Consider the following 15,242-nt stretch of genomic DNA (forward strand, 5'->3'; position numbering starts at 1 on the left):
GAGCTGTTTAGTGTGGAGAACGGGCATCTCCCTCCCGCCCGATGGGGTCTGGGCTCTGTCAGGGGACCTGCTCCCCCTCGCCGACCTGCCGTGTGACATCACGGCGACACGTCCCGGCTCACAGCTGGGGGCTCGTTCATGCCGCTCGCTCTGCCCGGGGGCTTCAGGCTCAAGCTGCCACTTTCCCTTTAACTTGGGGAAGTTTTCTTCTATTAGTTCTATTTCCCCCTCTCTTCCCTCCAGCTTTCCTTCGGAGAGTCTTGTCAGAAGGACGTCCAGACGGCCGCCTCTCCCCGAACATTCCTGTTTGTCAGATCTCCACACTGGGTGGTTCTGCCAGGACCCTCAGGCCTCGCGGTGGCTGTGCCGACCTGCGCAGCCTGGGCTGCGTCTGTCCCGGGAATGTGCTCCTGGTTTCCGTGAGCTCAGTGTGACTTCCTCACGTGCTGACGGACCCCGGTCTCCTGTCCGTGTGGCTGTGCCGACCTGTGCAGCCTGGGCCACGTCTGTCCCGGGAATGTGCTCCTGGTTTTCGTGACACGTGAGCTCAGTGTGACTTCCTCACGTGCTGACGGACCCCGGTCTCCTGTCCGTGTGGCTGTGCCGACCTGTGCAGCCTGGGCCGCGTCTGTCCCGGGAATGTGCTCCTGGTTTCTGTGAGCTCAGTGTGACTTCCTCACGTGCTGACGGACCCCGGTCTCCTGTCCGTGTGGCTGTGCTGACCTGTGCAGCCTGGGCCGCGTCTGTCCCGGGAATGTGCTCCTGGTTTCTGTGACACGTGAGCTCAGTGTGACTTCCTCACGTGCTGACGGACCCCGGTCTCCTGTCCGTGTGGCTGTGCCGACCTGTGCAGCCTGGGCCGCGTCTGTCCCGGGAATGTGCTCCTGGTTTCCGTGAGCTCAGTGTGACTTCCTCACGTGCTGACGGACCCTGGTCTCCTGTCCGTCTTTGTTTCTGAAATCCTGGCCTGATGGTGGGTGTGTGTGGTTTCCCACGGCAAGGGGTTTGTCCCCCGTGATTCACCTGCATGTGTTGTGTGGTGTGCCCATGACCTGCTGTTTGGGGACAGCTTTTTGCACTCGTCTAGGGTGGACGGTCACTAGTGGATGCCTTCCTGTCCTGGGGTTCAGTGGTTTAAGGCTGGGGGAGGGAGAAATCCTGTGTGCGTGCTTGGGTGCAGCCATCTGATGATGCGACTCTTGTCATTCACGATGACTTGCTCTGTTAAACAGCCACCATGAAGTCAAAATCAGCCAACACGGAGCCACTGTCCCTGGGGAAACCTTGGGTTGGGGTCACAATGTTTTAGTCAGCTGATCAGAGCATAACCTTGTTGGATGTGTGTCTGTTAAAACCCCTTGAGATGTGTCAGCGACTTACTGCGTTCCTCAGCGAGCGTGTGTCCTGAGGCCAGAGCACCTGTCCCCTGGTGTCACTCTCCCCTCTGTCTCGTCAGCAAGTCCATGACAGAAGGAAGGGTGGACGTACTAGGCTTTGCTCTGTCTTCTAGAATTCCCAGTGAGGTCGTCTGGGGGAACTGACAGGGCCAGTCTAACCGAGGGCTGTTTGAAGAGGCAGAGTGGGTCATTTCCCTACTGACCCTCGAGGTATTTGAAACTTTCCTGTGAGGTTTTCAGTGTGATTCAGCTTGTCACCGGAGGGGCACTGATTGTCCCACACCAACTCCCATCGCCTCAAGTCCCCGTGCAGCTCTGGGTGGCGCCTCGGGCAGCGCGCATGGGGGGTGATTGCCCCCTGAGTAAGCTGCAGGGGTTGAGAGTTAGCTTTTCCTCTCATGATGCCCAGGGGGCGTAACGGGGGTCCGAGGAAGCTGTTTGTGTTGTCGCTCACAACGCTGTTGCCACATCTTTGCTGAGGAAGTGTCACTGCCGTGGCTGACATCCGTCGTCCCATCTTCTTCGACATCCACCTTCTCCACCGTCTTCCTCGAAACGCCAAGCAGGCCACATCTGGGCGGTTCCAGCTCCCCAAGGGTGTGTGTCAGGGTGTCCTCAGTGTTTGTCTCAAGCTCCCAACCGCCCTGCAGCCTCAGGTTCCAGAGTCTGTCCCCCGGTTCTCAGCTGCAAAAGCACGTGGATGACGGTCCTTGGACCAGTGAGTCGTGTGCCTGCCTGTGGACGGGTCATAACACCCAGGGGTCAGTGCGTCATTCGGACGAGCGGATTGTGTGCTCACCCCGGAAGCAGGCAGGTTCTCTTGTGTGTGGGAGGGAGCTAGCTCCCCAAAGGGCAGTCTCAGGCAGGACTCGAGGGTGAGAGTAGCCGTCTACAGGCAGAGACGACAGATGCCCAGGGAGACAGTGCCTGACCTTGCGTAGCTGACGGTGGCACGTGCTAGAATTTAGGATGCTTCATTTGGAGGACTCCCGTGGGTCTCCCTCGGTGTGGAGTAACCGTGTCCTGGTCTCCCGTGGGTCTCTCCTGGTGTGGAGTAACCGAGTCCTGGTCTCCCGTGGGTCTCCCTCGGTGTGGAGTAACCGTGTCCTGGTCTCCCGTGGGTCTCTCCTGGTGTGGAGTAACCGAGTCCTGGTCTCCCGTGGGTCTCCCTTGGTGTGGAGTAACCGTGTCCTAGTCTCCCGTGGGTCTCCCTCGGTGTGGAGTAACCGTGTACTGGTCTCCCGTGGGTCTCCCTCGGTGTGGAGTAACTGAGTGCTGGTCTCCCGTGGGTCTCCCTCGGTGTGGAGTAACTGAGTGCTGGTCTCCCGTGGGTCTCCCTCGGTGTGGAGTAACTGAGTGCTGGTCTCCCGTGGGTCTCCCTCGGTGTGGAGTAACTGAGTGCTGGTCTCCTGTGGGTCTCCCTTGGTGTGGAGTAACTGAGTGCTGGTCTCCCGTGGGTCTCCCTCGGTGTGGAGTAACTGAGTGCTGGTCTCCCGTGGGTCTCTCTCTGTGTGGAGTAACCGAGTGCTGGTCTCCCGTGGGTCTTCCTCGGTGTAGAGGAACAGTGCGCTGTCCACTCTCCACCAGTGTCCCTCAACGCACAGAGCTCCGTGGTGCCGTACTGTGCTCTGTGACAGACGTCATGGGACGGGCTATTCTGTTGTCCACCCGACTTGCCAAAAACAACAGTGTGCCCTCGGTCCGTGTGTCCTTAAGCAGTGGACCACAGACAGGAGGAGCCTTGGTCTGGCGGCCATGTGCTGCAGGAGTCGGTGTGGAGACCCACCCTCCTGCTGGAGGACCAGTCCCTCCACAGAACGGGGTTTTCAGCGTGGCGCACTCTCAGACCTCTGACGGGACAGGGCTGTGTCTCCCTCCCCTGCTCTCTGGGCTCTGTGTGGACTTTCTGCCTGAATCCACACTCTGTCTCAATATCTAACCTGCCTGCTAATTCATCTAATTCCAGTGATCCTCACAACACCCAATAGCTTATATTGTTTCAAAGGCATTTTATACTGAAATTCTGTTTATTATCTGTTTAGTCATTAATTACAACGTTAAGCAAAATACAGAGTGAGTTACTTGGTGCACAGCATTACCCGGGGCAGGCTAACGGTGATGCAGCGATTATAAGACAGTTCCGATCTGAAGCTGTCACTGCTTAATGCTCTGATGATTGGGTTCCACATGTCGTGCGTTGCCACCGATTGGCTCTGAACTGTGTTCCAGAAATGGGCTTCATTATACCGTCTGTCATTTCTGTATAATCTTATCTGTGTCATACACCGCATCGCAATTTTTCAAGACCTTTGTTTACTAAACACATGTATTACTATTTTCAGTATGATAATCTACTCTAAAGAGGTCTAATTGAGTTTTTTCTTGTTCGATTTGTTTATTACTGATTTTTAAAAGTGAGGACGGAGGAAGAGGACCGTGAGTCGGCGTGTGAGTCTGTCTGGTCCTGCCGCTGTGGGCTCCCTGTGTGACAGGCCAGCCCTCGGTCCCACCGCATTGTTTGGTGTTTAGCGATGCAGCTGTGTGTTACTTGGGGACATGTGTGAGATGTAAGAGCAACACCTGGCAGAGATCCTTGTTTCGTAATGGCACAGACGTGGCTGCGACCCAGGCCCTGCTGTGACCGTCACGGTGGAGGCCCCTGAAGTGAGGAGCTGGCACAGAGACCAGTGCTCCCGCCTGCTTCCTCGGTGAGGATGCGGTTTCTGTTAGCATGTCCTCAGTCAACCCCACCGGCACCCCGTTCCCGTGCCCCCCTGTGGCTGAGGGGCCTCGGGGGAAGCCAGCTCCGTCCCGTGCCGTGACCTGGTGCTCCTGGTGAGCACTGGCGTGACTCCAGCCTTTGGACCTGAAGACGGGGTCTGTGAGAACGAGGTTTTCTTCCCCTGCTACGGCAGCTTCTAGAGGCCACCCTCTTTCCCCGGGAGTGATAAGACATCTCTGGGAGGACCGGCAGCCCTCCCGCCCTCACGAGGTGCTGTCAGCATTAGGAGGTAGGTGGGGAAGAGACGGAGCTCAGTCAAGGGCCTGGTACCGCTGAGCCCGGGTCCAGGGCACCTGAGGCTCTGGACGCTGCAACTCCGTGAGCCGGTGCCTTGCCTTCACTGCTGAGTGAGTTTGAATCGGTTATTTTGTTACCTGCTCCCAAAGACAATGTGACCAATGGGAGGTGGAGTTCTAGATAACAAGGGATGGTGGTACTTCCAGACTTCCACCAGAATAGTGCTTGTCGAGGTTCTCCAAAGAAACCGCCACCAGGCTGGGCACCCAGCCTGTCTCTGTCGCACGTGAGCAGAGAGCGTGGCCGTGAGGGACTGGTCCGGCCGCGGGGGCGTGAGGCTGAAACCTGCCAGGGAGGCTGCCCGGCTCGGGTCAAGCCTGGAGCTGGACCGTCAGCAGCTCCGTGTGACTGTGCTGTGTGGCCGTAGTGCTCATCCCACTGTCAGTGAGTGGGGACAGTGCCCGTGAAGGACGGCGGTCGTGGGCCTGCGTTCTCCCCTCCCCCTGCTCACTCTCGGGCTGGCCGCTGCCCCGTGGCCCCACGCGGCTGTGGGGAGAGGTGGTGGAGTGACCGCAGGAGGAGCGGGTGTGGGGAGAGGTGGTGGAGTGACCGCAGGAGGAGCGGGTGTGGGGAGAGGTGGTGGAGTGACCGCAGGAGGAGCGGGTGTGGGGAGAGGTGGTGGAGTGACCGCAGGAGGAGCGGGTGTGGGGAGAGGTGGTGGAGTGACCGCAGGAGGAGCGGGTGTGGGGAGAGGTGGTGGAGTGACCGCAGCAGGAGCGGGTGTGGAGGGGCCGCAGGTCGGTTTTGGCCGAGACGATGAGGTGTCATCAAGAAGGCAGTTCAGAGGCTGATTTTATTTTTGCTGATAATGAGATGCCTGTGACATTTCAATTAAGTCTGCAATTACAGAGTAATAGGTTACACTGGAACCAGTGATTAGAGAAGATGTGCTCTACAGGAATCGGCCCCGTGTCTGGTGCCGGGGTGCGGGGGGGCTCCGTTGAAGCGTGGTTAAAGACGGGGTCGCCGTCCTCAGTCAGAGGACTTACACGAACTGAAACCCCAGCCTGGGCTGAGGAGTCACGTTGACATGACGACGCTCAGCCTTGGAGAAGAGGAAAACCAGACTCAAAGGCAGAATCGCGGTTATGCTAACACACCTGTGGTCAAGTTCCCGTTTAAAACCCAAGATCAAACCCCACTGTGCTTTTCCATACGTGCTCATGTACGCAGAACTTCATCAGGAGCCCTTGTCCTCTGAACACGGAGCTCACGGTTGAGTGGGCCCTGTGGGTGGCACGGTTGCCCAAGAGAAACAGTGACTGCTCAGCTGAACGGATAAAGCGCACGGAGCGGGCATCTTGCCGCAGAGGCTGCGCAGAACTCGCCTGCTTCATTCAGGCTGCGCTCTGACCCAGCATGACGCCTGGGCACCTGTAGAACAACGTGGGTGATTATGTCCAAAAGAAACACAATTAGAAACATGATAAAAATTATAGCCCTTGAAATTAAAACTCAGTAGACAGTCACTGACCAGACGTGGCTGAAAAAATCGGTCAACTAGAAAATGAAGCTGAAGAACTCTCCTAGTATTCGTGACGAAAGACAGCACAGGCCCTGCCTCCGTGGGTGGGCCCGAGAGGAGGGCGCCTCGCATACGAGCTGAAGGAGGGGACAGTGGACAGGCTGGTGCTGACTCGGCGTTTGAGGTGAAGTGGCTGGTAGTTCCCCAAAGCGAGGAAAACCGTTCTCTGGTTGAAAGTTGTACCACCCGCTGGGCCGGAATAAAGCCAGATGATACCCACATCCTGGCCCGTTCTTGTAGACAGCGCCACGTCCGGGGTGCTTGTAGACAGCGCCGCGTCCGGGGTGCTTGGGGTTCTTGTAAGCAGCGCTGCGTCCGGTCCGGGGTGCTTGTAAAGAGCGCCGCGTCCGGGGTGCTTGTAGACAGCGCCGCGTCCGGGGTGCTTGTTAGCAGCACCGCGTCCAGGGTGAAGACCGGTCCGCAACACTTCCTCCGGAAAGCAGAAATCGCTCACAGAGGGACAGGATGGGCCTCGGCGGTAACGGCAGCTCTGAATTCTGTACCTTGTCTGTCATTCAGCGTCGAGGACGAAATAGAGACATTTTTAGACATGCAAGGACTTGGACAGCTTACACACAGAGACTGCATTGAAAGAAGAACAAGATGTTTTTTGAGACTGAGGAAAGGTGAGCCCAGGAGGATCAGAGGAATCAGAGACACGTTATAAATGATGAATACTGATTTTTGAATAAGTAACACATCTTCCTTTTTTACTAAGTAGCCATGGGGGGCATCCACAGAGCAGTGGGCTCAGCGCAGGTGTGGTGGGGAGGGGAGGGCGTCAGCTTCGGGGAAGTGAGCTTGGACTGATGTTCTCTGTGCGAGAGGATGTTAGAGACACTGATTAAGGAATGGCTTTGCTAGAAAGATATACATTTAATTGCATATGTTAAAACTTTTTTTAAATTAATTTGAGAGAGAGGCAGTGGTAAAGAGAAAGAGAGAGAGAGGCAGAGAGGAACAGCAATTTGTTGTTTCTTTTATTTATGAATCCATTGGATGATTCCTACGTGTGCCCTGAGGGTCAAACCCGCAACCTTGACAAGTTGGGACAGTGCTCTAACCAACTGAGCTACAGGCCAGGGCCTTGTTAAAGCTTTTCAGAAACAAAATATACAGGTACTGAAAAAGGAGTAAAAATCCTGTATAAGAAAACAGTGTTGGCCCTGGCAAGTGGATCAGTGGATAGAGTGTCAGCCTGGTATATAGATGTCCTGGGTTTGATTGCTGGTTAGGGTACCCAAGAGAAGCAACCATCTGCTTCTCTCCCCCTCCCCCTTCTCTCCCTCTTGCCCTCCCACAGACAGTGGCTTGATTGGTTCGAGCGTCAGCCCTGGGCACTGAGGATAGCTTATTTGAACCCAACGCATCAGCCTCAGGCACTAAAAATAGCTCGGCTGATTTGAGCATTGGCCCCAGATGGGGGTTGCCAGATGGATCCCAGTTGGGGTGAATGTGGGAATATATCTCACTATCTCCCCACCTCTCATTTTTTAAAAAAAGAAAGAGGTGAAAGTGTTAAACATGAACTATCGGAGCAAAGTAAGTCCCAATTTTCAGTAATCACAATAAACATGTATTGTTAAAACCCTTGGTGTGGAGAGACTTCAGTGGTAAAGTCAGTGTTGAGTGTGCCACTTCCCTTCATGGGTGTGTGTGTGTGTGTAATTTAGTCAGACTCCTGTTTGAAGGGGCAGTGAAGGTGAGGGAGGGAAGCTGGCTAAGGGACAATACAGTTAATAGAAGAATAAATTCATGGGACTGCTCAGTGGAAAGTTTGACAGGAAACCCGAGTGGTGGGATTTCTGTCCCTGGACAGAAGTATTCGTGTGTTTGCTACGGGAGGTGACCAGGCCCACAGGACAGAGCTGTGTCACAGGAGCAGCAATTTCAGGTTGCTGGGGAAATGCAGGTTATTTGGCAAGTTTGTTGGGATAATTGGTTAGTCAGTGGAGAGGAAATAACATGTATTTCTATTTTAGAACTCAAAAGTTTTGAACACATTAAAGATCTAATTATTAAAAAATAGATTAGAAGTACTAAAAGAAAAGTTAATCGAATATACAGTGTGGGCAGAAGTAGGATTACAGTTGTGAGTATGGGAAACAATTTATTTTTGTATTATTACTTATTAATTGTATTACTTTCCATACAAACAACTATAAACCTACTCGTGTCCCTCCCTATATAATATTGTTGACCAATGTCACCCCAATAAATGTAATGAAAAAGAATATATTTTTAAATTGTGGAATTGGGAAGATATTTTTATCTCAGAAGCCATGAAAGAATGCATTGATTTGGAAACATAAATAATATTAAACCCATCTAAATTTTTCTAGATACCATGGTGAAGTTAGTATGTGAGTGATAAAGATTAATACCACTCAGAACCTATAGAGCAGATGAATGGTCCTCAATATATAAAGAGATACTAGAGAATAACTAAAAACTTATCCCCTGCAAGAAGTCGGTCAAACTATGGGACAGGCAATTTACGTGAAATACATTTAATCAATAACCATGTTACAAGACCTTAAACTCCATGAAAACAGTAGGAAGCCTTTTTTCTTACCAAAGACAAAAACAAAAATTTGATAATATGTGACTTATAAACTGACAGAGCGTTTTGGTAGAATTTGGGACTGAGATTTGCCATCCTGTGACCCAGTAATTCTGTTTTGGAAATCTGTTAGCCGTTGGAAAAACCCAATGCCCAATGGTAAGAGGTTTGTAGGGTCAGTGATGGGTCTTCAAGGCAAGAAAAATAAAGGTAGTTCTGCCTGTGCCCACGCAGAGAGACTGGACGTGGTGTGGTGTGGGCAGCGCCGTCTGGAATGGGATGTCAGAGCTCAGGGTAGACGGACAGTCACGTGGACAGCTGTCCTCTGGTCCCTGGAGACCAAGGGGATTGATTTCCGGTCTGGATAATTTTATAATCAGCGTTTGTTCATGGTTCTCACTAAAACAACACCAGGAGGTTAGGAGTGTGCATGTGAGGATAAGCACATGGCATTTAGTAAAATGGGACCAAACTGATGCTCGGTCAGAGATTTTGGTGAGAAAACAAACTCTCCAGAACACGGCGTGCAGCACGCTCTGCTTCCCACCGTCACGCAAGGTCCTGTGCGCCGGCCACGCTGCGAAGGCCAGGGCGAGTGTGTGTTGTGCGTCGTGGAGGCTCAGAGAGAGAAAAGAGCCGCACGTATTTCAGCGAGATGTTGTGAACGAGTCCCTCTCAAGACCTCACGTGCTGTGTCCGCTGATTCGCTTTGGGGGTGGCGGTGATGTGTTAACACGCAGTGACACAGGAGCAGAGCGTTGTGTAAAGTACCAGAGTATCTGGCCACCACCTCTTTTTTCTCTGTAACGCCACACTGAGTTTTCTCTCGGTGCGTGGCCCTTTCCCCTGGAAAGAAAATGAACAATTGTTGATATTCCTGGAACTACTCTTTTGTTCTGGGACTCTGCCTGGTCCTTCTCAGAACTAGCCTCTGTTCGCAAATGCTGTTTCTACCAAGTTAAATGAGGAATCGTAGCTTTCACCCTAAACCGTGGTTTATTGTTTCTATTGGATCAAGCATTTCAAAGCTGTGAAACCTGTTTATCGTCATTTCAAACCTTGCTTGAGAGTCAGAGTGTTTTTTATGATGTAAGTGGTGTTCCTCGTCCAGCACAGACGCCTGGCTGTGCTGCTCTCCTCGGGTGATTTGATTATTGCCTGCTGTCCTGTTCCTATGGACATTCGTGTGTTCCCCGTGGCGGCGGGAGTTGTTGACCCTTTTATATCGTTTCCCATTTCTGTCTGTTCCTCCTCCCAGGGCTTTCCGCTGTCTGAGGCTCGGCTGTAGCTGCCCGGTTCCCAGCGGCTGCCGGTGACCGCCCTCGGCCCGCACCCTCGCCAGCATGGGGACCGCTCAGGTAGGCTGTCTTCCTCTCCCTTCACCGGTCACTCGCCTCACGGTGCAGGGTGGGCCGGTGACTCTAGTGTAATGCGAGGTGCTGCGTATTCGGGGGACGCAGGGTGACTTCGGTGGGTGTAGGGGTCGTGTGTGTGTAGTTGTAACTCAGGACGTGGTGCCAGGAGCTTGGAAATTCAGGTGTGAGTGTGCCATGTGGCGTCCACTGCACAGGCCCCAGCAGCCGAGCCAGCCGAGGGCCCCGAGCGGAGCCTCATAGGTGCGCCTGACGATTCACTGTTCCTTAGGGCTGCCGTGTGGGACCTGTGCTGATCCTGCTCCCGTGTGCGGGGCGGGGACGGGACGGGGATGGGGGCGGGGACGGGGGCGGGGACAGGGACGGGGCGGGGGACGGGGACGGGACGGGGCGGGGGACAGGGACGGGACGGGGACGGGAACGGGGCCTCAGGCCGAGGACTCGTCTGGGTCACTCCAGCTCGCACAGCCCCGCCCTGTGTGTCACACTGACTTCCCTGTCTGTTCAGCGGCCCGAGCAGCTCAGCTTCCGACTCCGCTCCGAGGGCCCACTCTCTGGGGCATCCAGCTTCCCCTCTGACCGCACGTTCCCCGTGCGACTGCCCTGCAGAGCCCGAGCGCTGGGGGTGCAGAGGCAGAGATCCGGAGCAGAGCCACGCAGCCTGTGCTGTGGTTCCGGGAGCCACGTGTCCTGGCCACAGGAGGCAGAGCACAGGAGCAGACGCAGTGTCCTGTGGACACAGGCTTCCCGGGCTGTCCCCAGACCCTGCAGCAGCCTGGCCTGGTGAGGGAGCTGTCACCGCCCCTCCTGCACCCGGGGCCCGTAGCATCCCTCATGACGTCCTCTGTTGCCACCACCCTGGCTACCTGGGCCACCGGGATGGGGACCACGCTGGCAGAGCAGTTCACGTGCCTTCAGTTCAGACACAGCTGCTGAGAAAGGCGGTTTTGTCAGACTGTCTCTGGAGGGTGGACTGTAAGAACTGGAAACCGTAAAAACAAGGGTGGTATTTAAAGGTGTTTGATACTATTGCGGACAACTGGGAGCAGGTGGTTCTTTGTGGTGGGGGCGGTCCTGGGCCAGGTAGCCTGTCAGCCGTGTCCCAGACTCCAGCCTCTCGGTGCCAGTAGGACGCTCCCTCCAGCTCTAAAAACCCAAAGTATCTGCAGACAAGATCCCCTCACCCCACAGAGCCTCGGAGAGGTCTCAGAGTCGTCGGCAAGAGTTGTTCATGATGTCCCCTATTAGGCATGCGCTTATGAAAACAATTTTTTAAATTTATTGATCTGAGAGACAGCAAGAGAGAGAAGCATCGACTTCTTGTTGCACTTATTCATGCATTAATTGGTTATTTCCTGTCTGTCCTGACTGGGGATTGAACCCACAACCTTGGTGTACAGGGACGGAGCTGTAGCTGACTGAGCTACCAGGCCAAGGCCCCTTCACGTGCTTTCATTGTCTAGAGTGATGTTAGCTCTCTCATTCTGGACGTTGTTAATCTCGTCTTCTCTGCTTTCCTCTCACGAACCAGATTTTATTTATTTTTTATTTATTTACTTTAAAATTTTATTTAGAAAATTAAATTTAATGGGTGACTTTGATCAATAAGAGTACATAGGTTTCAGGTGAATTTCTCTATAGCATTTGAAGAGTTGATTACTGTATGTCGCCGTGTATAAGATGCACCCTATTTTGGAAAAATTTGGGGGTCTAAAAACTGGGTGTGTCTCATACAGTGGTGGTAGATTTTTTTACTTGCATTTCCTGCTTTTTTGCACTTGTTTTTGTGCTCATTGTTGAAGACAGTGATTCGTCATCAGACACAGATGAGGACAAGCCAATGGGTGGGAGTTTTGACAGTGATGAGGAATTGTATGAATTTTATGATGAATAAAATTTGAGTTCAATAACCTTATGTAATACTTTTTTTTTTTCAAATTTCAGGGCAAATTTATTTTATTTTATTTTTCAAATTTCAGAGTGGGGAACAAGTGGGCCTTCGAAGCTGAGTTGGAAATTTTAGGACAATTTTTTAATTTTTAATATTTTTCTGAAGTGAGAAGCAGGGAGGCAGAGAGACAGACTCCCACATGCGCCTGACCAGGATCCACCCGGCATGCCCACCAGGGGGCGATGCTCTGCCCATCTGGGACGTTGCTCTGCTGCGACCAGAGCTATTCTAGCACTTGAGGCAGAGGCCACAGAGCCATCCTCAGCGCCCAGGCCAACTTTGCTCCAATGGAGCCTTGGCTGCGGGAGGGGAAGAGAGAGATAGAGAGGAAGGAGAGAGGGAGGGGTGGAGAAACAGATGGGTGCTTCTCCTGTGTGCCCTGGCCGTGAATCGAACCTGGGACTTCCACATGCCAGGCTGATGCTCTACCACTGAGCCCACTAGTCAGAGCCTTGGGCCCCCAAATTAAGATGCGTCTTATATGTGGGGAACTATGGGTATGTTGTGTGCCCATCACCCAAAGTCAAATCATTTCCCATCACCATATACCTGTCCTTCCCCCAACTCTTCCCCCCACATCCACCTCCCCCCGTAACCACTGCACTCTTATCTACATAGAGTCTCAGTTTCATATCCCACCTCTGTGTAAAATCGTATAGTTCTTAGCTTTTTCTGATTTACTTATTTCACTCAGTATAATGTTCTCAATATGGTCCATCCATGTTGTTGTAAATGTCACTATGTCATCATTTCTGTGGCTGAGTAATATTCTATTGTATATTGTACCACAGCTTCTTTAAATCCAGTCCTCTATCGAGGGGCACTTGGGTTGTTTCCGTGTCTTGGTCACTGTGAACAATGCTGCACTGAATGTATAGTGTCCCCTTTATCATGTCATGATGAAATGTCCCTCTTTGTCTCTTGTTACCTTTCTTGTCTTGAAGTTGGTATTGTCAGCTCTAAGTATGGCTACCCCTACTTTTCTTTGAAAAAATTATTGTTGGAACTAATAGCTCCTCTGTGGGACTTGGACTTGTCATTTATCCTCAGTGCAACAGTAAGTGCTTACCCTCCTGCAAGAAGCATGTCCACCACCTAAGACGTGGCTCATCACACAGGAAGTAAGCCAAGGGCGGGCTCGTTGACCTGCAGGGGACCAGACTGAGGACTCACCTCCGGTCAGCCCGCGGTGTGACTGTGGGCGGTCAGGGCCTCCGCCCCGGAGCTGTCCGGATGAGGGTGTGTAGGAGCACGTTACTGGACATGCACGAGGGACTTTGGAGCCTGCGTGCGAGGCACAGCCATTGTCAGCCGCGGGTGCTCGTGGGTGAGAGGACAAGCGGTGGGGAGAGGACAGGCTAGCTGTCCACTGTCCCTGCGGGAAGCAGTGAGGGTCCACGCTGACCGGCTGAGCTGGACTCCGTGCCTTTCTCTGGGCCACGGACACGGTATTCAGTCCACTTTTGTTGAATGGAACACACAATATCTAGTTGAAAAGCTGTGGGTTGCATTGCTATTGCCACATCTGCATTTCACTCGTGTGGGTGGACCTTTCTGGCTCAAGGAAATCGGTGGCCTCATGCTGTTGCCTGTGCTGTCCCCCAGCGAGGGGCGGGTGCTGCTGCCCGACGGCAGTGTATAGCTTCACCTAGACGCACCCGGCCGCATTCTGAACTGAGGGCTTTCACCACCGAGATTCGTTAGCTCAGGCATGGCTGTTACACCCAGTGTCACGTGTGTGAGTGCATGTGTGTCTGCAACGGTTGGGTGTGTGTATATGTGTAGTGTGTGTCTGTGTGTCTGGGTGTGTGTGTGTGTGTTTCTGGGTGTGTCTGGGTATCTGGGTGTGTGGTGAGCAGGGTGGCATTCTGTCTGTGTGTGTGTGTTTATGTGTGTTGTATATGCATCTGTGAGCGTGTGTGACTCTGTGTGTCTGGGTGTGTGTCTGAGTGGTGTGTGTGTGTGGGTGTGTTTCTGGGTGTGTCTGGGTATCTGGGTATGTGGTGAGCAGGGTGGCATTCTGATCAGGTGTGTGTCTGAGTGGTGTGTGTGTGTGTGTTTCTGGGTGTGTCTGGGTATCTGGGTGTGTGGTGAGCAGGGTGGCATTCTGATCAGATGTGTGTCTGAGTGGTGTGTGTGTGTGTTTCTGGGTGTGTGAGTGGTGTGTGTGTGTTTCTGGGTGTGTCTGGGTGTGTGAGTGGTGTGTGTGTGTTTCTGGGTGTGTGAGTGGTGTGTGTGTATGTGTGTGTGTTTCTGGGTGTGTCTGGGTGTGTGAATGGTGTGTGTGTGTTTCTGGGTGTGTCTGGGTGTGTGTCTGAGTCGTGTGTGTGTGTTTCTGGGTGTGTCTGGGTGTGTGTCTGAGTCGTGTGTGTGTGTGTTTCTGGGTGTGTCTGGGTATGTGAGTGGTGTGTGTGTTTCTGGGGGTATCTGGGGGTATGTTTGAGTGGTGTGTGTGTGTGTTTCTGGGTGTGTCTGAGTGGTGTGTATGTGTGTTTCTGGGTGTGTGGTGAGCAGGGTGGCATTTTGATCGGGTGGCCTTTGTTCTCCCCTGATGTCACACGCTGAATTAAGTCCCTACAATTGAGGAGTTACATGACTTAAGGACTATGTTCAAAATATTAGTTACCCTTTAAAATATTTAAATTTCTCTTTAAATCCTTAAAATATAACTTACTTCTGTTTAAACAGTGCCTGCTCCTCAAACCCAGCCAGCCGGTGTCTGGGGCACGGAAGGTTGTTTTCAGAGACGTTTCAGGGAAAGGACTGACAGTCAGACATGGCCACGTGTCACAGCAGTGCCTGCCCCCCCCACCCCCCGGGTGCTCGGGCAGTGCCTGGGAGCGGTCCTGCCGCCCGTCCCCTCTCTGTCTGTCTGTGTCTCTGTCACTCCACCCAGTGACACCCCCCCCCATGCTTGGGCAGTGCCTGGGAGCAGTCCTGCCGCCCACCCCCTCTCTGTCTGTCTGTGTCTCTGTCACTCCACCCAGTGACAGCTCCTGGAAACTCTAGTTTTCTCCTGCACGCCTGCGTCCAGCCAGTGTCTCCTGCTCACCCTGCCAGGGAAGCACCCGCCTTTCTCTTAGGAGCCGTTGTACGAGTCTTTTTTAAGTTATATATTTTATTTTTATTTTCAATTACCGTTACACTCAACTGTATCTTGTATTAGTCTCGGGTGAACACGTGAGATGTTGAGAGGCACTCAGAGCAGGTTCTCGTGAGCCCAGGTCTGCTCTGTGTGAACTTGGCATGGAAATCCTTTTCTCAGGGCGAAGGTCAGTCACCAAATTCTTGAAATACTTAGAGAGTGATAAAACAATAAGTATGTTTATGATTATGGCTGTCATTTTCTAATTA

At 52.9% G+C, this 15,242-nt stretch overlaps 1 protein-coding gene across 1 annotated transcript in view; it reads left to right on the forward strand.

Annotated features, from left to right (window-relative positions):
* The window catches only part of DLGAP2 (DLG associated protein 2), a 464,829-nt gene that overhangs the window by 55,187 nt on the left and 394,400 nt on the right, over window positions 1–15,242 (forward strand). The window contains exon 2 of the mRNA XM_066237265.1: window positions 9,823–9,922. Coding sequence (XP_066093362.1) covers window positions 9,908–9,922 — 15 coding nt within the window. The 5' untranslated portion in view covers window positions 9,823–9,907. The remainder of the gene's footprint in view (window positions 1–9,822; window positions 9,923–15,242) is intronic.

Source organism: Saccopteryx bilineata, chromosome 6 (assembly GCF_036850765.1).
Source record: "Saccopteryx bilineata isolate mSacBil1 chromosome 6, mSacBil1_pri_phased_curated, whole genome shotgun sequence".
Lineage (NCBI taxonomy): Eukaryota > Metazoa > Chordata > Mammalia > Chiroptera > Emballonuridae > Saccopteryx > Saccopteryx bilineata.